The 23,464-nt window shown below is 34.5% G+C and overlaps 1 protein-coding gene across 1 annotated transcript in view; it reads right to left on the bottom strand.

Annotated features, from left to right (window-relative positions):
• Nucleotides 1-283: 283 nt before the first annotated feature.
• LOC149904969 (opioid-binding protein/cell adhesion molecule homolog) overlaps nucleotides 284-23,464 on the bottom strand; it is a 75,273-nt gene continuing 52,092 nt past the window's right edge. Inside the window, exons 5-10 of the mRNA XM_090106008.1 lie at nucleotides 14,226-14,354; nucleotides 10,993-11,130; nucleotides 4,280-4,429; nucleotides 4,002-4,088; nucleotides 1,124-1,225; nucleotides 284-446 (exon numbers count right to left, since the gene is read on the bottom strand). Of these exons, the coding sequence (XP_089962134.1) occupies nucleotides 427-446; nucleotides 1,124-1,225; nucleotides 4,002-4,088; nucleotides 4,280-4,429; nucleotides 10,993-11,130; nucleotides 14,226-14,354 (626 nt within the window). The 3' untranslated portion in view covers nucleotides 284-426. The remainder of the gene's footprint in view (nucleotides 447-1,123; nucleotides 1,226-4,001; nucleotides 4,089-4,279; nucleotides 4,430-10,992; nucleotides 11,131-14,225; nucleotides 14,355-23,464) is intronic.

Below are 23,464 nucleotides of genomic sequence, written 5' to 3'. Positions count from 1 at the left end.
AAATTATAACAAAGTACTTAATATAATTATAAAAACAAAAAATAATCACACAATTTATGTCCAATATTGTAACATTAACGATTACAATTTATTCATAGTCCTATTCACTTCAGTTCAAATTCACTTCACAAACACAGTTCACTATATCACGCCAGCATGGCCAAGGATGGCGCAATGGTAGTAATGTCCTTTATATCACCAACCATATTGACGGTAGAAATGGCCAATGTAAAACACGTATTGGCCCATATATTGGCCCAACTATTGGCGCAAGTATCATCTCGCTTAGCATCACGCCAATGCAGCGAGCGTGGCGGCTATAATGGCGAGTGTTGGCGCCAAGCTGTTGGCCAACGTTGGCGCATGGTCGCGCAGTGGCGGCCAGCCGTCCGACCAAGGGGACTCCGCGCGCCCCCCGCTCGATGGTCACATCGTCGTTATCATTTCTGTAACAAATATTTAGTTGTGAATATAACAAACGAAATTATTGTTATTTTCATTTACTAGCTTTTACTAGGTGTTTTGTCATTTTTTGAGATAATAATTAACTGTGTAAAAAATGTCTTAGTCATAATCTTTGAAAAATATGCTTTTCTCTATAATAGATCGAGTAGTTAAAATCGTAAATCGAGACAAAAAATATCTTGCTCTGTCCTTACAGAGCAAGATATTTGTTTGCAATGTTTTAAATAAATCCTTATTTAGAACATTGAGTCGATATTGTATTAAATATTACCTAATATACCTACTAAGATTATTCTTTCTTTTTATTCAATCTTGAGTACCCATTATAAAGAAGTGAGTAGCAATTTTGAATTTGGTTTCCTCCCTAACTTTATGCTAACATCTATAATTGCAAATTGTTTGAGATTATTATTATACTTCGGTTCAATTCTCAAACTTCGCAGTTACTTTGAGTCGCTCGCAATTTGTACACAATATTATATTGAAAATCCTGTAGTTTTGAAGAATTTTCATTGTAGATTTTTGTATATAAATTAAATATTCCGAAAAAAATGAAATTACTGCTTTTATTAGAACTTAACCTGTGTACTACCTATATGTATACTTAGTTGCAAACTTAGTTTATTTCATTAATTAAAAGTAATATATAATATATTACCAAGGTTCTGCATTTGGTGCTGGCTGAGCACTACATATGTGTCCTCTAGCGCGGGGTCCTCGATCACCCCGCGGTGCAACTCTTCTAAGTGACTGTCGTCATCTGCAACAAGAAATAAAGAAAATATATTTATTAGATAAGCACATATTATATAGAGAAATACATAAGTAATAAAGTTTTCTACAATATTAATAGTATTTGTTATTTTTGTTTACGGGTCTCATCCTCGTCATCTCTCCAAACAAAAAAAAGTTATAATATACATATTATCTACCATTTAAGAATATTCCACCTTTTAACTGATTCTACGACGACGTTGAACAAAATAAACATTATACGACGCCATGTAGGTAAACTTTAAGACATAATTTAGTTCCTGCAAACCATATTTCCATATAATTATGATGTCATGATATTTTATAAGTGTCATTATAAAATCTGACTATGGCACTTCTTCCAATGTTAAAAATAATCCATAGAATTATTAACGCTACAGAGCGTACCAAATACAACACATTATACATATCAAAATAGCATTTAAAAATAAGTTTTTAGATACACATTAATTCTAAACACACAACTCTTTATCTGTCAAAAGGGCTGAATCTAAAACGCTGAAAGCGCATAAATATCAAATAGACAATAAAAGAGAACAGTTTTAGCATAATAAAGTGTTTTATATAACTGTAAAGCAAAGTATTCACGTATTAAGCAATTAGCGGCACAAAGAAAGCGGACATTCGTATATAACGTGCATAAATAGTAAACGTGCCACGTTAAATATGGTTCGTGGAACGTGTCTCTCGGATTTTAAATTTATATTTATAAATAAAAATGTGTGTCGTGCGCTAAATGAAACAAATCGGACGTTTTTACGGCCATGAACTAGAATTAAGTTATGTAACATGCGCGACTTTCGTATGTTTTTGACGTTATAAGTTATGATGTAAAACTGCTGAACTAATTGTGATGAATTTTTATAAACATATAGATGAAATATTGGTGAAATACATGAATAACTCCTTTGTTACCTGTCTAATAATATATTATATTTTCTTCTACTAACAGTTAAGTCAAAAGTCATGTGTAAGATCCCAAGAGGCGAATAGAAATCCCTGACTTGGCGCGAAGTCTGCCTACTTGCGCGATAAAATTGCTTTTTGGGATTAAGCAATTTAATATCCTTCTTCGTTTAAAAAGATCAGTGATCTTTAATAAATTAATAGTTTCATAAAAAGTATATTGTAGAACATATATATAAATTACCCTAATTGGGTAATACATAAATTCATGGAATTTTGATCTACAATATTGGCAGCCTAATATCTGATAGTAAATTGCATCATACAAATTGAATTAGAATATAGAGATACATTATAACTCTACTTTTAATTAATACATACAAAAAATAAACCTATCCATATTAAATGAAACGCCTGCTTCAAATGTAGAAATTCATACACATTTTAAACTTATTACAAATATTTAAAATCTAGGTTTAAGTAATAAAAAAATTGATTTATATTTGAAAGAAAGAAATAATACATTTAATCAAAAATACAACATATTAGCTTACAACTAATACATTTTAAGAACAATAAAAAAAAATACATTTGATATATTCTAGTACATATTTGGTCAGTATTTGTGATAAGGTGGGCTACTCGTAACGTGGGGAGAGGCGCCGGTTTTCAGTAGTCCCCTCGACTTGTTACGCTTGGAGCACCAGAACGGTCTTTTGGGTGGTTAAATAAATATTATTAAATTTAGGGCTGATTTTTCAATCCTTGGTTAAAACTTATTCGTCGAATAATGTATAAAACTACCATTTTAAAAACGAATTCTAATTGCCCGTATTTGACAGTTTGATATTATCGTGTAATACTTTATTGGACGGATACCTAAGGTTTAACCAAGCATTGAAAAATCGGCCCTTAAATAAACGCTCACATAAAATAATAAACATAATATTCATTAGTCTAGACTGTCTTGAGGGAGTGTCATTGACCTTATCGTAATAAAATATAACATTATTAGCGACCTAATTAATAATTATGTAAGAGTAGCCGAGTGCTCGTAAATATTTGAGTTTTATGACGATAATTTTAATATTATAATATTATGAGATAGGTAACTAATATTTTAATACTGTACGTTAATAATGGGAAATTAAAGTTCATATTTATTGTGAAATAAAATCTTTTATAACAACTTAGGCTTTCTCTAATATTAATTCTGGCTAAAAACTGTCTCTACGATGAGCGAGTGTTTATCAGATTCAGATAAGAAATTTATAAAGGCTTATCTATTTTTAAAACATAAATCTATAAATAAAATCACATTTTCTATCGTATCTCAAAAGCTCAATATTATAAAATGTTGCGACACGCTGCGTCAAAAGAAATCGCATTTCCAACTCATGTTAAGTCCCCAACAAATAAGGATTCGCTTATAAAACGCGTGTTTATCGTAAAAAGGTTCACAATTTACGCTTCCAATATGTTAAAATATTTCTCCTTGGAGAGCCGATACTTGTAAAGCTTTCATCTGGTACTATCTTTAGAATTCAATTGGCTGGGGATGTTTTATTATTTATGTTGGTAAAATAATAATTATGTTGGCTAAATGATTACTGAGCTAGTACAAATTCAGTTGTTAGTGATACTTTGAATAACCTTCTGTTTTCTTTAGGAACAAGTAGGTGATTAGCCTTCTGTGTCCTGCCAGACAGAGACATTTTTTTTTCGTCTCCACCGGGAATCGAACCCAGGACCCCTCGGTACTACGCTCACGCGGCACTACGGCAACCATTGACCAAGGAGGCGGTCAGAAAATAAAATAATTTCCATCAAATCTTTAACATTTACACAATACTTACATGGTAGCACTGTTGTGGTTGTGGGTGGTAGGGTTGTAGTTGTTGTGGTTGTTGTTGTTGTTGTCGTCGTTGTTGTTGTTGTGAGCACTGTTGGTAAAATAATAGATATTTAATTGATAAAATAATGATTAAACTAATTAATTTATTATTTGTACGTCGTCGGTGCCAAAAATAAGACAAATATGAAGCACCACAGCACCAACTTAGATTATATGTAAAAAAACGATAGTAGTGTTTAAAATTGTTTTACGTTCAGGTATAAATATAACTATACTGACTGTGCAAGAAAACATCAGCGTGCGCCTTCCCAGCGCTGTTCTCAGCGTGGCAGCGGTACGCGCCCGCGTCGCCGCGCGCCACGCCGCCCACTGATAGCGACAGCGTGTGCCGGTAGCCGCGGGATGTGCGGCTTATTGTGTACTTTGATCCTGTTGAAAGGATTCAATAAGATAAAAAAAGACGGGTTGCACTGGGGGAGTGCCGGCAGAAGTGGAAACTTGATTATTAACGTTGAGCATGTTTGATATTTTGGAATGGTATCCATCTTACGCTTTTTCGATCAGGTCACGTGTCCTGACGCGAGTTTAAGATTTTATACCCATTACAGAAAAAGTGCTCAACGCCGCTAAAGAAGTTTTCACTTCAACATTAGAGCAGCTGTACACGGGCAGCTCGAGCAGTTAACAGCTGAGTGACGTACACGGACTGCTCGAGCGGTCGGTCGTTGACTGCTCGAGCTGTCGCTACACACCGCGCAGTTGATGGCTTGAAGCGGTCCGTGTACGGCCGACCTTACATTATACTTTAGGTAGACCTTATATTTTAGGTTGGCGATGAGGATGAGACTGGGAATGAGGATGAGGATGAGATTGGGAATACCAATTTATTTATCTGCCAGGCTCAGTATTAGCATGAAGAGTTGTTATAAATTTAAAATTTACACTTAAAAAAAATTAAAACAGGTTAAAATAGCACGTTGTAAAAGTGTTCGTAAAATGTTTTTACATTTGATTAAAACGTAAACTTTTATATCTTTTTTACTTTTTATCGTTAAAAATAACAGCTTAATCTTAATAAAGTGGAATATGAAGGGTACTAATTTCTAAAAGTTAAAGCCCATTCATTTTCAAACCGAATCAGTGCAACAAACGAACTTCCCCATTTCCCTTTAAAATTATACTCCTTAAATAATACATAAGTTTGTCTTTAAATCATTCATCTAGTTCGCAGATAGCAGAGTGAGTTAAAACTATCTCCACTGAACTGAGTTGGGATTCCGAAGTTTTATCTTGTTTCACAATTCAGTTATGCTTAATTGTTTTCGGCGTAGTTTTTGTTCCGTGGACTTTATAATTTATGCAATTAACGTGTCCCGTATTCGTTATAGAATTATTGCTAAATATTTTTTTGATGCTTATTGTTTGAGTTTTATATGCTATTATACATATTATTATAGCTATTGTTGAATTATTAGGTATTAAAATAGAGAGCAGGCTCTCTACTTTCATGTACGAATAAATTGTATGTTGGCTGTGAATTTATTTAATGTTTTAGTTGTTATAGTAAAAATTTCAATAAGCCTTGTTGTTTCAGATCGTAAAACTTCACACGCATTAAATATATTTCAGCAAAATCCGGAAAACAAAAATAAAATAAGACGCTAACAAAATTTAATACTACTCTTCCTAAACAACATTGTCATAACATAGTACTAATCGTAAACTTTAATATCAGCTGTCATAATTAAAATATTTCATGCTGCGCAGATCTTGTCATGAAAATGCAAGAAGCTATTTAGCGGTTAATGAGTTTTGTGGAAGTTAAAGGGTATTCTTTAGTTCACTTCAGACCGTCATTATGTTTTCATTTACATCTATACTAATATTATAAAGCTGAAGAGTTTGTTTATTTGTTTGAACGCGCTAATCTCGGGAACTACTAGTCCGATTTGAAAAATTCTTTCGGTGTTAGATAGCTCATTTATCGAGGAAGGCTATAGGCTATATATCATCACGCTACGTCCAACAGGAGAGGAGCCACGGGGATGAAACCGCGCGGAGCAGCTAGTGTTCTATAAAGCTAGGTCTTGTCCGCAGAGCGCTCACCACTAAATAAATAAAGACTGTATTCCGTGGTTAGAGCGTACGTACGTTGTTTCTATCATAATATCAAATCTATTGTCTGGGTGTTAATTATCTATATAAGTATTTATTTAAAATTATATATGTATGTTTATCAGCCGTCTGGTTTCCATAACATAAGCGAAAGCTTAGTATGGGATTAGATCGTGCCGTGTGTGAAAATTGTCCTGAAATATTTATTTATTTATTTTAATTTTATTCTCAATCTTTATACTGAAATAGATTGTATGCAATCCACTTTTATTTTATAACAGAGTTAAGTTTGTTCATATTTAAGTTTCAGCTAAGAAATATAAGTGCCCAATACTGTATTTACTGCTATTTTTAACCTTGCACGAGCGTGCGACACACGTGCTACGCTCGTAGCACGTGTGCCGTAGACACGAAGCTACGAATACATTAAAAAAAAAATTCTAGCGCCTATTAAATAAAATTCAAGAAATACGTACGAAATATTAGATTTTTTTGTTGAAGTGAAACTACTTAAGGCGCGTTGAGAGAAAAATTTCAAGGACGTGGCAATACCGTAACGTCATGGAGTAGGGCGACTATTACGGTATCTTTGAATATTGCCAAAGAAGTTTCACTTCTGACCCGTGTGCTCGACACACACGCTCTTTTTTAAATTTGCATGTATTAGGAAATATTATGATGCTAAATATATATGAAATATTAAAATTATTAAAAATATTTGCATCTACATAAAATATGTTATTCTTTTTTAACTTCACCAACAAGACCTTATATTTTATAGGCCGTTTGCAGTCGAGGTCGCGTTACGGTTCATGAACGTATATTTAGCATTAAATATTAAACGTGGAAGATATTTTGCTTGCAAAGTTTTGTAGATATTTTTAAATTTGTGGGATCTCAGTATTCATAATATGAAGATGTGATAGAAGGTAGTGCGGATAATTTTTATAGATATTTTGCAACAAACATTGCTTAAATACATGTAACCAAATAGTTACTGTATCGATTGACATGCCAGACAGTAATTAAATTAAATTTAGCTCAAAATTTACTCTTATTAGTATTTCACAGTAACAATAACATTTTAATCATTATATGATATTCAAAACTATTTTTGAATTCATACAAATATGTACTTAAATACCTAATTGAAACATATTATTGCGATATGTTATTTCACAACTTTTCATGTTTCAATGTTTTCTATACATGCTTAAATAAATTCATATTGTGTTCGATAGTAAATAATCATGTAGATTATAATATATACTTGTTATTTTAGTTGTTATTATTCATAAATCTGTCAACTTTATACGATATTTCAGCTTTCAGCACATACCATGTCATGCAAAATTAACAAGTCATAACCAAACAGTGTAAACGTGTTAAAACAAGTAATAAATTTCCGTTCCAGGCCTGCCCCCGGATATTTAGAGGACTACAGTTGAGGCAGTCACAAAGGCTTCACAAATAATAGCTTGTTGGAAACAGTCACAATGTACAGAACGGACGGAATTTTCTAGCTTTGATATCTATGCAATTTGCGTCTGTTTGGTGCAGTTATTTGAGTATTTTTATAAAAATTTGTATGTAAAAATGCAAGGGTTTTATACGTAATCTAATTAGAATGTAATAGTGAATAATTTTAAATCGATTTCACTGTGACTACTTGTATAAAGAGCACATGGCCTCATAGATTATCTTTGCAATTTTTAGCCATTCTGTATACAATTAATTAAATATCTTGGAAACCGCTACTTTTTTATTGTAGATAGGGAAGCGCTTAACCACAATCTCGCCCGATGGAAAGCTAAGATGTTTCATTAAAAATCGCAGCATTGCACAACTGCATTGCTCTATATTACAAAGATTAACAAGCCAATTAAATACGAAATCAAGAACCTGAGAACTAACATTAAATTCAGATTACAATTACAAAGCTTATCCATCCATTTAGTCCAACAAAATACTCATAAAACGCTATCCCCAAAGTAACATGTTATCTAAAATTTGGCCACGTTTCAGTGAAAGGCAGTGCATTCGATATTGATATTCAAAACGAGTATATAACGAGGTGGCTAGATATCAATCATCTGTGATTGGCGCGGAGCCAGCTTAGATGACAAATGGACAGAGACTCGTGACTTTGGTATCTTTTATATTTAAAATTATTATTTATAGTGAAAGTAGTTGTGGGCCTATCAGACTCGTGGATTGATCAGGCAAAGTTTTTAACATAATTATTAGTACAAAAGAAATATGGACTTGGACATAGTTTCGACGTTAATATTTTTTTGAGAAAAACAACTATAATCATAAGTTACCTATTAGTAACTAATAATTGATTCGTAAAATATTTCGTTAACTGCAGAATTTCTCTACATATTTTAGGCATACTACCGAAACTTATTATGCTTCACATTCATATCAAGTTTATCATCTTCAAAGGACTTTCACACTTCTAAACAAATCTTTACTACACAAAACACATACACTAACTAGCAGTTAAAAATATCACTATTCTAATACCATACAATCAAACCCACACTTGACTTCATCATGTTATCGAAACATGTAATTAGGCGGTGTATCGGAGCATGCAACTTCTATAATAGACTACAGATCATTACGGAGTGTCCGATAATCACTGTTAATACGTCAAGCCATACGTTAATACGTGATACTGTCTACATGAGAAATCTAGACTGAGTAGTCAATGTAAGGAATTAAGTATTAAATTATGAAGTAGTACGTAAAAACAAACATATAGTAAAAACATCGGTTGTTGTAGAACGACAAAAAACATACTGAAAAAGCATTTGTCTAAGTAAAGAAAGCGCTTGCAAAAAATATGTTAATACTGCATAATATGCAGATAGTATTATTATGTTAACTGTTGTAATCGAAAATATTATGCCTATTTCACAATAAACAGACAAATGTTTTAAACGAGTTATAAATATAATTAATTACATAGGTTCAAATAGATTAATTGTATCAATATTGCAATGATTTAATACACATTTTTAAATATTATATGTGATGATGATAAATGTAAAATGTAATACCAATTAACAACATTTTATTATTAAATACGTGAAGCTGATGTAATTTACCTGCCCTTTGTGGTTTAAATATTCAATTATTATATTGAGTTTTGTTACCTTTTGTACACATTATGCAAAAAAGGATTATCAGTAAAAGATTACTATTTTATAAAAACATTGAAACCCGAGTCGAATTTACATCATTATCAATATTCTTATCGGGTTTTAATCGCGATTTATTCATAGCTAGCTTTCCGCCCGCAGCTTTGCCCGCTTTGTCTTAAACTTAATAAATACACTAAAACCTTCCTTTTGAATCACTCTATCTATTAAAAAAAACCGCATCAAAATCTGTTGAGTAGTTTCAAAGCTTTAAGCATATATAGGGACATAGGGACAGAGAAAGCGACTTTGTTTAATACTATGTAGTGAAGATGTTAGTGAACTTAGCAGATCATTTTTAGCAGATCAAAAAAAAATGTGAGTTCTTATCGCGTGCAGTCGAGTTCTACAGTTCCTGATACTTTTTAGAAATAGTTCTGGCGTTTTTACCTTAAAAACGACATTTGAAAAAATGATCTGCCAACTTCCCGTAGCAGATCATTTTTAGCAGATCAAAAAAAAAATGTGAGTTCTTATCGCGTGCAGTTGAGTTCTACAGTTCCTGATACTTTTTAGAAATAGTTCTGGCGTTTTTACCTTAAAAACGACATTTGAAAAAATGATCTGCCAACTTCCCGTAGCAGATCATTTTTAGCAGATCAAAAAAAAATGTGAGTTCTTATCGCGTGCAGTTGAGTTCTACAGTTCCTGATACTTTTTAGAAATAGTTCTGGCGTTTTTACCTTAAAAACGACATTTGAAAAAATGATCTGCCAACTTCCCGTAGCAGATCATTTTTAGCAGATCAAAAAAAAAATGTGAGTTCTTATCGCGTGCAGTTGAGTTCTACAGTTCCTGATACTTTTTAGAAATAGTTCTGGCGTTTTTACCTTAACAAACGACATTTGAAAAAACCCGACCTGGACCCGGCTTTACGTGATGCTAAGACGTAATGCTACGACGTGATGCTACGACGTAATGCTACGACGTGATGCTACGGCGTGATACTACGCTGTGATGCTACGACGTGATGCTACGGCGTAATGCTACGGCATGTGTTACAGCGTGATGCTACGGCGTGATGCTACGGTGTGATGCTACGGTGTGATGCTACGGCATGATGCTACGGCATGATGCTACGGCATGATGCTACGGCGTGATACTACGGCATGATGCTACGGCGTGATGCTACGGCGTGATGCTACGGCATTATGCTACGGCGCGATGCTACGGCATGATGCTACGGCATGATGCTACGGCATAATGCTACGGCATGATGCTACGGAATGATGCTACGGCATGATCTACGGCATGAAGCTACGGCATGATGCTACGGCATGATGCTACGGCATGATGCTACGGCATGGTGCTACGGCGTGATGAAATATGACATAAAAAAATTTTCTAGTGTTTCATTTTACGCGAGTATTTCTAAAAAGTATCAGGAACTGTAGAACTCAACTGCACGCGATAAGAACTCACATTTTTTTTGATCTGCTAAAAATGATCTGCTACGGGAAGTTGGCAGATTATTTTTTTCAAATGTCGTTTTTTAAGGTAAAAACGCCAGAACTATTTCTAAAAAGTATCAGGAACTGTAGAACTCAACTGCACGCGATAAGAACTCACATTTTTTTTTGATCTGCTAAGTTCATTAACATGTAGTGAAGTACATTATACATCACTAAAATTATAAATAAATAAAATCATTATCATAATAATACATACCATTAACAAGCCTCTGTTCTCCATTAAGCACCCAATAGGTGACAGGTATAGGATAGGCCTCCGCAGTGCACTGCAGTGTCACGGATGTCCCTGATAAGGCTCGAATCGCGACTTTGCCCGTCCATACTGAGGGGGCGACTGGGGGAAATAAATATTTTTTATTAAATTAGTACCTAATACGAATATAGATGAAAAGGTTCTTGTAAGTAAGTAAGATACATGTAAAAGTTAAAAAAAGGAAAGTTCCTGAATGTTGTTGTAAATAGCCAAACTTGCTGTGGCTTCCTAAACCTAACAATCATGTATCACAACTATCCTTGATAACAACACTGTGCATCTGTGAAAATATGTATAATTAAATGCGGTACAGTAGTTTTTGAGTTTATCGTGAATAGACAGACAGACATAAAATATTAATTAGGAAAAACATGTCACTCTTGAAACGAAAAAGAGTTTTTAAAATATTGACAATTTAAATACCTAACAAAAATTTCCAACCAACAGCATTAAATGCGATAAACGACGTACAATTTACATCAAAGCTAGTAAACATAAAACCCTGGTTTCGTTTCAATACAGACACATGTAATAAGCTCCAACTTGACCCCAACCTGGCACAAATCTAGATTCACAAACACTGAGATTATTTTTCAAACAGAGTAATGTGGCTTTATATTTCTTGTGTGCTTTATTCCGTTTTTAATTATAATGCCATCACAAATACGAATGAAAGGAGTTTCCTCTCATTAACACGGAGGGAAAAAACTCTGCGGTCTGAATTGTTAATACATTTGACATTAGATGTTAGGTGACATTTTTCGCTTAATTAAATAATGAATAAGATTAGGAACTTTTGTACCATTCGTCTAAATTTAGATGAAGGTTATAAGAGTTATTTGGCTCGTGTGACAGGTATGGAAAAATATTTTTTTAGGGAAAATTTTATTTTTTCAAAAAATAAAATGAAATACCAAGATAACTGTTTGCAAGTTTTGCTATCTATATGTGAAACACTCGTAAAAATCAATACCAATCTCATAGAGATCTGCTAGATCAAACAGGAAGACACAGCAACAAATAAATTTATGAAATTATAAAGAAAAGTTGTTAATAATCGACATTAAAAGAAACCTGGATCTGTAACGGTTATAATTTATATTTTTAGGTAAAAAAGAGCCCCAATTTTCAAATTACAATTTAATTAATTAATTTATAAGTTAATTAATAAATATATTAATTTAAAACACAATCCATCTACATTCAGAGATTATATAGCACGTTTTTCATACCATTGAAAGCTAACAATCCCATTTTTAACCGTCGATTTGTAACTTGATGGAGAGATTTAAGATGTGATCCAAAGAAATCCGTTTGAGAAAATTCGTTTCATTGTTGATGAGATGAATTGAATTGGCTGAGATAATTTATATTATAATTTTATTGTAAATACACAGTCAAATTAGTAAAAAGCAAAATGTTTTGCATATTGTCTTTTTTTTCATATATTTCAAAAAGCTCTACACACAATTTCCTGAAAATTTATATGAATGCATCTCAAAAGTATAACGTAACAAAAAAACAAAACAATCATGGAAATAATTGCTGAAAAAGTACAGAACAACCCTCCCTTTGAAGACGGTCGAGCAGGCAGACACATGCGAGTTTGATTTTTAACGTCCGAAAACGTTGACAAACATAAACCATCAGCCAATTTCATAGCGAATAATTGTGAAGAACCGCAGAGATAAGTTTGTCGGACGTACACGTTCCGGGCCGCTGATCCGAACGATTAATGAATGAGTAACTAATGTGGTTAACGAAACATGAAATACGAGGATTAATTAGACCCTTGTCAATTACGTCGGGGATTTACATTTTTATCCGACTGTCGGCGGAGGGTTATTATGACGTTGTACCGACCTGATGGTTAATATAAACGTAGGGCCTTTGTTAGTTTTTGCGGTACGTATTAGCATTGGAAACGGTTAGACATTGTGGTTTCTTTCTAATAATCTGCTTTGTGTCTACGCTAGACGTTGTGATCCATGTTTACTTTAACAAAAATGAGTTAATTATTGATCATAGTGGTGTGTTTTGAGACCAAAATTTTATTTAAAAGAGATTTTTAGTGAAGCAATATCTATACCTAATATTATAAAGCTGAAGAGTTTGTTTGTTTGATTGATATTTGATAGTCTCGAGAACTACTGGTCCGATTTGAAAAATTATTTCGGTGTTAGATAGCCCATTTATCGAGGAAGGCTATAATAATATTTCATCTCGCTAAGACCAACAGGAGCAGAGCACTGCGGGTAAAACCACGGAGCAAAGCTAGTGTAATATGTATCAGACAGAAGTTGTACGAGTCAATCCATTATAATATTGTATTACTTATTATCTTTGTAATATTCACATTATAAAAATAAACTCTCTTGCATATATGACATAATCACGTACTTATATATTAAATCTTAGCTTGCTAGCTCGGTAATAAAATCCGTTGACGCTCTTTTACGAGAACATTATAAAAGCGTCACAGATCTCAGTGCCTCCATTTAATTAGCTCGTATTGATTTCGCTTAATTATTCAATAAATGAAGTATGAAGTCGTTTGTATGTTTATTATATTGAATAAGTGCTTGCACAATTATCTGATCTGTTTGTTAAAGAAAAATAGATAATCTTTTATTTATTGTAAAAATTATTTCAAAAAATTCTATAACAAAATATAGCTTATGGTAAATATTCATGAGGTATGATGTTAAAATTGGAAAAAAAAATCAAATTAAATCCTTTTATCATTTAGGTAGGTAGGTAGTATTCCACAAGATTTTTTCAGTAAGTTGGTTTTAAATCTTACATTCCAAACCTAATGATTTCCTTTCTACCCTGAAACCCATGTCAAACCCCTTTCGGTCAAGAAAACACAATTATTTTATTTAAAAGCGTAGATAAGGACTGTCTGTTTACTTTGTGGACTAAAAAAACACGGACTTCCTAAAACGTAGCTGGATCTCGTAGCATTGCAAACATTCATTTTAATAGTTTTACATTGAAATAACAAAGATTTAAACGTTAAATAAAAGCCTGAAAATTTTAATATAAAATTTTGTTATAAACACTCATATGAGACGACTTATGACCACTTTAACGAATTGCTGATTCTAATGTGTAATTCACACTTTTTGATTGATGGATAACATATCCACAAAATAAATACATACAATACTTACACATAACATTAAGAAGTATTCTCTTGCTGACGGACGGCGGGACTCCATTCGTGGCTATACAGAGGAAAGCGCCTGACGTCGTCCGCTCTACGCTAGTTAGATTCAGCCATTCGCCACTTGACTTTGACACTAGAATAAAGAAAATATTGAGTATTTTGTTTTATTAAAACCTGCATAATTCCTGTTGGATAAAACCTATTCTTTCTCAGGTCTCAAACTATCTCTGCACCAAATTTAACCCAGATCGGTTTAGTAGTTTTTGCGTGAACGCGTAAAAAAACAAACTTGCATTCACAATTATTAGTAGGGATTTGTATTACATAATATTATATTGACAAAAATATCAAATCTTCAAGCTTGGGAATTTCGAGTACCTATAATGTAATTTACTATATACCTACTACTATATTAATATAATTTACCGATAAAAAATCGTTACAATTGACCTTAGAGTGATCAATTAATAAGTGCACTTCAACACTACATCGATTATTCTAGATAAGGATAAACAAAGTGTGGCTTTATCTTTATTATATCCTATTTATGTATAGACAAAGTTAAGAAAATGCCCATGAAAGAATGGACCACAGTATAGTGTTGCGTCAATACCAGAGTGGTTTTGGAGGGTTCTTCGATATTCAAAAGATTTTTACCAATTGATTTTTTTGTGATAAAAGATATTGTTTTCAAGATATTGAGAAAAATGTGAAATAACCTCAAAACTTAAATAACCCCGATTTAGTTAGGTTTATGTGTGGTTTAGGTAGCATTTTATCGTCCGAAGGTTACTTTTCGTTTTTAAACATATTTAATATATGCGTAGAGCTTATGCTTTCAGACAACTTGTTGTTTGAATCATTTTTTCACTACATATTCGAAGAAAGAAACAAATAAGAAATAACTGGTTACCTAGCAAGCTATGTCATAATAATATTTTTTTTATATACAGCGTGTCCCAAAAAGTAGTGATGAACGGAAGCTGGGAGGTAGAGGACCTAGAGAGCTATCCGAATCACCCCCATGTATGTCATGTGATTTTTCGTATTTTCGGAGTTATGACCTTTTTTTCAATTTTTCACCCATCGCCGAGTACGATGATATTTTCACTCATGGTGACGTCAATTATTGCGCTAGATGCTTGATTTTTTTTTTGTTTGCTAAGCTGAAAGATAGGCCAATTCAGTATGGTAACATTTACTATCGTTAGATCTTCGAATGGAATAAAAAAAAGAATTAAATGCCAAGAAAGATAAAATTACCCAGTATGTTCACCACTTTTTTATGTAATTTTATTTTTTTACGGGCCCTTGAAGTGGTGATGTTCACCACGATAGTAAATGTTACCATACTGAATTGGCCTATCTTTCAGCTTAGCAAACCTGCATGAAAATCTCCGTGTGAAAATCTCTGTGTGAAAATCTCTGTGTGAAAATCTCCGTGTGAAAATCTCTGTGTGAAAATCTCTATGTGAAAATCTCCGTGTGAAAATCTCCGTGTGAAAATCTCCGTGTGACAGTCTCCGTGTGAAAATCTCCGTGTGACAATCTCCGTGTGAAAATCTCCGTGTGAAAATCTCTGTGTGAAAATCTGTGTGTTGATCTCTGTGTGAAAATCTCTATGTGAAAATCTGTGTGAAAATCTCCGTGTGAAAATCTCTGTGTGAAAATCTCTGTGTGAAAATCTCTGTGTGAAAATCTCTGTGTGAAAATCTCTGTGTGAAAATCTCTGTGTGAAAATCTCTGTGTGAAAATCTCTGTGTGAAAATATCTGTGTGAAAATCTCTGTGTGAAAATCTCTGTGTGAAAATTTCTGTGTGAAAATCTCTGTGTGAAAATCTCTGTGTGAAAATCTCTGTGTGAAAATCTCTGTGTGAAAATCTCTGTGTGAAAATCTCTATGTGAAAATCTCTGTGTGAAAATCTCTGTGTGAAAATCTCTGTGTGAAAATCTCTGTGTGAAAATCTCTGTGTGAAAATCTCTGTGTGAAAATCTCTGTGTGAAAATCTCTGTGTGAAAATCTCTGTGTGAAAATCTCTGTGTGAAAATCTCTGTGTGAAAATCTCTGTGTGAAAATCTCTGTGTGAAAATCTCTGTGTGAAAATCTGTGCCTGTCGCTCGCGACTGCGCTCGCGACAGGCACAGATTTTCAATAAGTGACATTTTGGCTTACAGTTGTGCGTAGCAGAGAGCTATATTACGTGATGGTCATATTTTACTAAACTACTATATGCTTATTTATAATGTCCAAACTCAAGTAGGTATATGAATTCATTCAGTATAGATACAGACCCAGGCACGTTTTTTTATGTGATTTTATTTTTTTACGGGCCCTTGAAGTGGTGAACATACTGGGTAATTTTATCTTTCTTGGCATTTAATTCTTTTTTTATTCCATTCGAAGATCTAACGATAGTAAATGTTACCATACTGAATTGGCCTATCTTTCAGCTTAGCAAACAAAAAAAAATCAAGCATCTAGCGCAACAATTGACGTCACTATGAGTTTTTTTTTTTTTTTTACCTAAAATAATGAACCTAAGGTATCATTATTGAAAATTACGATCTAGCCCTTTACTATAGGCTAATGAGTAATATAAATCTAACTTAATTTGCTAGGTATAGTATGTCTAAGAATGTGTCCATTAACACTTTTCTTAATGTCTCTATTTAAGGCGAAGACACTTTGTTCATGTGTTCTTTATGAATAGCACTCACTATATTACACTGAAACTTCACTAAACTAACTCAAAAGGTTTTGTCCTTTTTAGTCTTCTCACTATGTCCGTGTTGTCAAGGAGCTGGATAGCCTCGACGTTCACATGATGGTGAAGTCTGCGTTCGTGAGCTTCGGCGTTTTTTTTAATTATGTCCGTGACGAGATCTACTTTAAGGTCCCGATGTAGGTCGTCATTTCTAATGTACCAGGGAGCATTCACGATCTCTCTCAGCACTTTATTTTGGAATCGTTGTATGATAGTGATATTACTTTGTTTGGTACAGCCCCAAAGCTGACTACCATAAGTCCACAAAGGCATAAGGACTTGTTTATACAAGAGTAATTTGTTTTGCTTTGAAAGTGTAGAATGCTTGCCAATTAGCCAGTAAATAGCCTTATAGCGAAGCTCTAGCTCCTCGCGTTTCTTTTTGACATGAGCCTTCCAGCGAAGCTTTGCGTCTAGAGTCATACCCAGGTATTTCGCTGTATTTTGATAAGGTATTACATGATTATTTATGTATACCGGATGATAATTTGGCTTTTTGTTTGTGAAGTCTATGTGAATAGATTTAGACTCATTGAGTTTTACTCTCCATTTTTTCGTCCAGTCAAAGATCGTATTAACAGCTGTCTGAACTTTTTCTACTGCTTCTTCATGAGTGTCACCTGTAGCCATTATAGCTGTGTCATCCGCAAATGTTGCAATGGTGTTGTTCTCTAACTCAGGAATATCGCAAGTGTACAACAAGTACAGAATAGGACCCAGAACACTTCCTTGCGGTACTCCAGCTTTTATAGGCTTAAGCTCTGAATATGCATCATCTTGTCTTACTCTAAACATACGTTGTGATAAGTAAGACTCTAAGATGTCAGCAAACTGTTTTGGGAGCATATTTCTTAGTTTGTATATAAGCCCTTCGTGCCATACTTTATCAAATGCTTGCGCCACATCCAAAAATACCGTGGAGCAAACTTTTCTTTCTTCTAGAGCCTTTTCAATTATATTGGTTATCCTATGTACTTGATCTATTGTAGAATGGCGTTCTCTGAATCCAAATTGGTACTCAGGAATTAAGTTTCTTTCCTCGATTATGGGTTTTAACCGTTTCAAGAAAAGTTTTTCAAATAATTTTGACATGATCGGCAGCAGAGAGATCGGCCGGTATGAAGTAGTCTCATGTGGCGGTTTACCAGGTTTTGGTATCATTATAACTTCGGCTATTTTCCACACATCAGGCACACACTTAAGCCTAAAGGTAGCATTAATGATTGTAGTTAGTTTGACAATAGCCTTCCGCGGAAGGTTTCTAAGGATTTCTCCAGTAATGAGATCATAGCCAGGTGTTTTCTTTCGGCTAAGTCGTTTAATTTCACTGGATACTTCTCTTGGAGTGACTAGTCTTATTTCTAGCTCATCATTTGCTGTTTCTTCTACTAAAGTGAAGTGTTCATTCTCTTCATTGGGTTTGAAAATTTGCTCCAGATGTTGTGCAAATCTTGCTGCTTTTTGCTCGTTGCTGATTGCCCACCTCCCATTCACATCTTTGATTGGTGGGATATGCGTCATTGGTTTTTTTGAACTTTTTGTGGTTTTCCAAAGGGAGTAATCTGTTGTACGATCACTAGTTAGATGACTAAGGAAGATATCCATTGATTCATCTTGAAACTTTTGAATTGTTCTTTTCAGTCTTTTAGTAAGATTATTAAGTACTGTTTTATCATGTGGAAATCTCGTATGATGCCATATCTGTCTTTGTTGTCTTTTTTTGGCTATAAGATTTATTATTTCTGGCGGATAATTATTGGATCTTTTGCTTTTTCTAACAGTAGGTGTATTATTCCAAGCGCTTTTCTGTATATCAACAATAAATTTTCTGATTTCATGCTCCAGATCTTCCTCGCATTTTAGAGGAATTTTTAATTCTATCACAGATTCCAAGTCCTTTTTGAAGCTTTCCCAATTAGTATATTTATTTACTAAAGTAGGATGACTTTCCCTCATTATTATGCTCTCACTTATAGTTAGTATGATAGGCGAGTGGTCTGAGCTCATGTCATAACCTTCCTCAATGTGGAGAAAATTTTGTGATATATTTTTATAAATAAAAAAGTCAATTAAGTCTGGTTTTTTCTGTCGGTCGGTTGGCCAATAGGTTGGTTTACCCGTTGATAAAGTTTTACATTGCGTGTCTCTAATAGCACATAGTAACTCTCTTCCTTTGGTTGTGGTCAGTCTTGAACCCCAGTATACGTTTTTAGCATTAAAATCACCTCCTAATATAAATCTGTTTCCAAGATCGTGTAGAAGGCTTTTGTAATGATCTGCTTTCAAGGAATACCTTGGTGGACAGTATATGGATGAAATGGTTATAGGACAATGCTTAGTTTTTACACTGACCGCCACTGCTTGTATTTCTTCTTTTTCGTATTTATTTACTTCATAATGGTAGATGTTCTCCTTTATAATGACAGCACTTCCTCCTCTTGATGTATTATGGGGATGTAGCGCGTGATAAACTTTGTAGCCTTTGATTTCTACGTGGGATTCTTTGTTGAAGTGTGTCTCTGAGATGAGGCATACATCAATGTTTTCTATGTCTAGGACTGCTGTTAGTTCATTCTGATGTTTTAGCAGTCCATTTGCATTCCATGCCATAATTTTTAATGTATTCGACATTTTTATTGTTTATGATTGGAAGCTCTTTTATTGCTTTCCTCAAGTTTTTTAAGCCTCTCATCAAACGAGGTTAAAAGCTTTAAGATGGTATTCATTTTTTCATCCATGAGTTGGTTTAGTGGCTTATTTTGTGACTGTGAGGATGTTTGTGGCTGCGCTCCTCGTGTCACTGATGCATACGAAAGTTCTTTTGTTGTTGTAAGTTTACTGAGTTTGGTCACTTTTTCTTTGTTTAGAATTTGAAGATTTGGCTGCACATTCCTTTTTATGCTTTTGTTTTTAATAATTTGAAGTTCTTTAGCCACTGTGCATCCCCTATAGTTAGCCGGATGAGGCTCTCCACAATGAACACATTTTGGTTTCATTGTAGTTGGTTTATTGCAATCCTTTGTCAAATGCTTGCCTGTACACTTAACACATCTGGGTTCTTTTGAACAGTATTTTTGTGTGTGGCCGTATGCTTGACACCTCTTGCATTGTGGTATCAGCTTAGATGTTTTCAGGGGCTGTATGTCCACCTTACAGCCTAATATGGATTTAATTCCATATATTTTTTTTATGTCCTCATCCTTATCGAAAGAGAGCATAAACATGTTTAAGGGTTCCTTGTTCTTCCAGCTCAATTTGTTGACCGCGTCCTGGATTTTGTATCCCTTAGATGTCAGGTCTTCAAGTATTCTAGCTGGCACGTATGAGGAGTGCAGGTTTTTTGCCATTACCCTAATCGGCCTTTCTTGTTTATTTTCATAAGAATACCAAAGGCAGTTGTTCTGTAACAAATGCTTGGTAATAGCGCGATACGAGTCACCGTCGTTAGAATTTATTTTAACTTTTTCTCCATTCATCATTTTCATGATGAACGAGTCTTTCATTAGATTTTCCGAAAGAAGATCGTAAAACTGTTGATAGTTTTTTACGTTTTCGACAATTATGGGTGGTGGTGAAGGTTGTTTCTTAGGTTTCACATTTTCTTTGTTTGCAGTAGTTTCATCTGCTTGATGAGATGGTGGGGACAGTGATGTGTTCAATTTCCTTTTTTTTCTACTTTTCTGTCGTACCCATTCTGTTTCCTTTGCAAGCTCTTCTTCATCCGTCTCGTACTGGACCTGCATCGGCTTCCCATTATTATCTTTTTTGTCGGGGTCTGTACTTTTTTGCCCCTGGATATAACTCAACTCTTGCTGAAGTTTTTCTATTTGACCTTTGAGGTCATGCACTAAATTCTGGAGATGTTCTCGTTTTATTTTTTCTTCACTGTAGTGTTTATATAACAGGTGTTCTGTTTCAGTTATTAGTTTGATTGGAGATGTCGAAGCCATAATTAATTAAACGTTATAGCTTCGCCTTAACACTTTGTTTACACAAATATGTGAGTTACTTTCGGTAACTGGGTCATCGCGGCGACCGCACGCGGCCAGACGTGACGATTTGTAGGTTGCTGCGTCAGCGCAATACCCGAGCACTAACTAGCGCCCAAACGTGAGCGACGCGACGCGACCTTTCTTAGCGGAAGTCGAAAGATCACTGAACTATGAGTGAAAATATCATCGTACTCGGCGATAGGTGAAAAACGTCATAACTCCGAAAATAGGAAAAATCGCATAACATACATGGGAGTGATTCGGATAGCCCTCTAGGTCCTCTACCTCCCAGCTTCCGTTGATCACTACTTTTTGGGACACCCCGTATATTTATATTATTTTACTTCACTATCTAAACTACTCAAAACAAAATAGGGCCCCACCCTCATTTTTTGCTGTGTTGTAAAAACTCTTCACTTTTTTCTTATTTTATGAATGGGTATAAACGCACAAGATGTAGGACAATTGTTTTAACGTAAACTTAAGCAAAAATTATCGATGTTATGAAAATTATGCAAAATTAACAGTATTAGAGAAAAATTGCACAAAAAAAGACAAATGACAAAAGTTTCAATAAAACCTTTATTAACAAAAAAAAATCTGGTTTATTTTGTAATTAGTAGCGTGTGGGACCCCCTCTGTTCCGTATGCACTCTCTGAGCCTATCTGGGACACTTTCAATCAAATGGGTTACATTTTCGTCAGGTATTTGCTCCCAACAGACTTTAAGAGCATTTATGAGATCTTGTTGGCTGTTTACATTGCTGAAATTTGCTTTGACGCTCCTTTTTTATTGATCCCACATATGCTCTATTGGATTGAGGTCAGGACTCATAGCTGGCCACGACAGAACTCTTATATTGCCATCAGAGAGTGCTCTTTGAGTGATACGGGCTGTTTGTGGGCGGGCATTATCTTGCATTAAGATGAATTCTTCCCCAATTCTTTGTGAAAATGGGATCACGTGAGGCCGGATGACCCGTTCGACATAGGTAGTAGCAGTCACGGTACCTCCATCAAGAACTACGAGCTCCGTTTTGCCATGTAGGCTTATGCCGCCCCACACCATGACGCTTGGACCTCCAAATCGGTCTGTTCCATGGACACAAGGTTCAGAAAAACGTTAACCTTCCCTTCTCCATACACGCACTCGACGATCGTCACTTAAAAACTTCACTTTAGTTTCATCCGTAAACAGTACTGTCCCCCAGTTATCCATAGACCAATCTGAGTGATCACGAGCAAACCTTAATCGTGCTGCACGATGAGCACTTGTCATTTTCAGTCGAACAGCGCGAGTTCTGGACCTTTGGCCACCTTCATGAAGTCGATTCCGAATGGTTTGATCACTCACTCGCGTGCCAGTAGATTGCCGCAGTTGATTTTGTAAGGCACGGGCGGTTACCGTCCGCTGCCGACGCGCTGTTAGTCTGATGTACCGGTCCTCTTGGGCTGTTGTAGCCCGAGTACTTCCTGTTCCACGTCTTCTAGCAACACTACCTGTCTCTTGATAACGATCCCAAGCATTTCGGATAGCTCGACGTGACACACCAAGACGTATTGCCACCGACCTCTGAGAATTTCCTTCTTGAAGCAAAGCAACCGCTCTTGCTGCCGTTTCCATATCCATATGAACCCGAGATCTAGGCATAATAATCACGAATAATACCGAAATCAAATTAAACTTTAAAAAATAACGATGTGCTACAGTAACATTCAGAATGAGACTTTGAACACAAGTGATTGAGAATTTGGAAAGAACGTGATTTTGAAACATTTAACTTTTTCTGGTTACCCACTTGAGAATAACATTAAAAAGAATAGTTAAAACAGCAATAAAGTTTCGTTAACATGTCAACAACGTAAGGGAATACTCAAGTACCCCAATAACTACCCTATAAATTACGTGTAGGCAAATCTTTGAGATGAGTTTAGGTGGGCCCTATTTTGTTTTGAGTAGTGTATGTTAAAACAACCTACAGTGTATAAACAATACCTTAAAGACTGATTTTATGTTAATAGATTTTTTTGTAATTCAATGAAAACAATAATCGATATTAATACACTTGGCTATTTACCATAGTAAATGTAATAATAGTTACCGCTTGGTTACCGATGTAAGCGGTAATGGATACTAAATCTATGGTAACGGATCTGAACAATTACATGTCTTATTAGATTTTACAAAACATTCCCCGTTCAAAACATATTTTCCGATAGTAAGAAGGCCTCTAAATTGCCGAGATATTTTTATTATCTTGACTAGCTGTTGCCCGCGACTTCGTCCGCGATTACGTCGTTTTTCGTCATTCGTCGTTTAAAAAAAATACGTGACACTTTATTTTTGAATGTTCTTAATTGTCTCTTATAAAAATTAACTACATTAAAATTGAATACTCTGATAAGAAAATCTTAAAATCGGAGGACATCGAAAATCTGAGGAAAACATGAGTGAATTTGATTTAAATTCTACATTAGTAATTCAA

The sequence above is a fragment of the Colias eurytheme genome, chromosome 10 (genome assembly GCF_061535395.1).
Source record: "Colias eurytheme isolate Ceu_HAF_F1 chromosome 10, ilColEury1 Martin Lab GWU primary, whole genome shotgun sequence".
NCBI classification, from domain to species: domain Eukaryota; kingdom Metazoa; phylum Arthropoda; class Insecta; order Lepidoptera; family Pieridae; genus Colias; species Colias eurytheme.
Note: the sequence above shows the minus strand (reverse complement) of the source record. Positions and strands in the feature narration are given on the sequence as shown.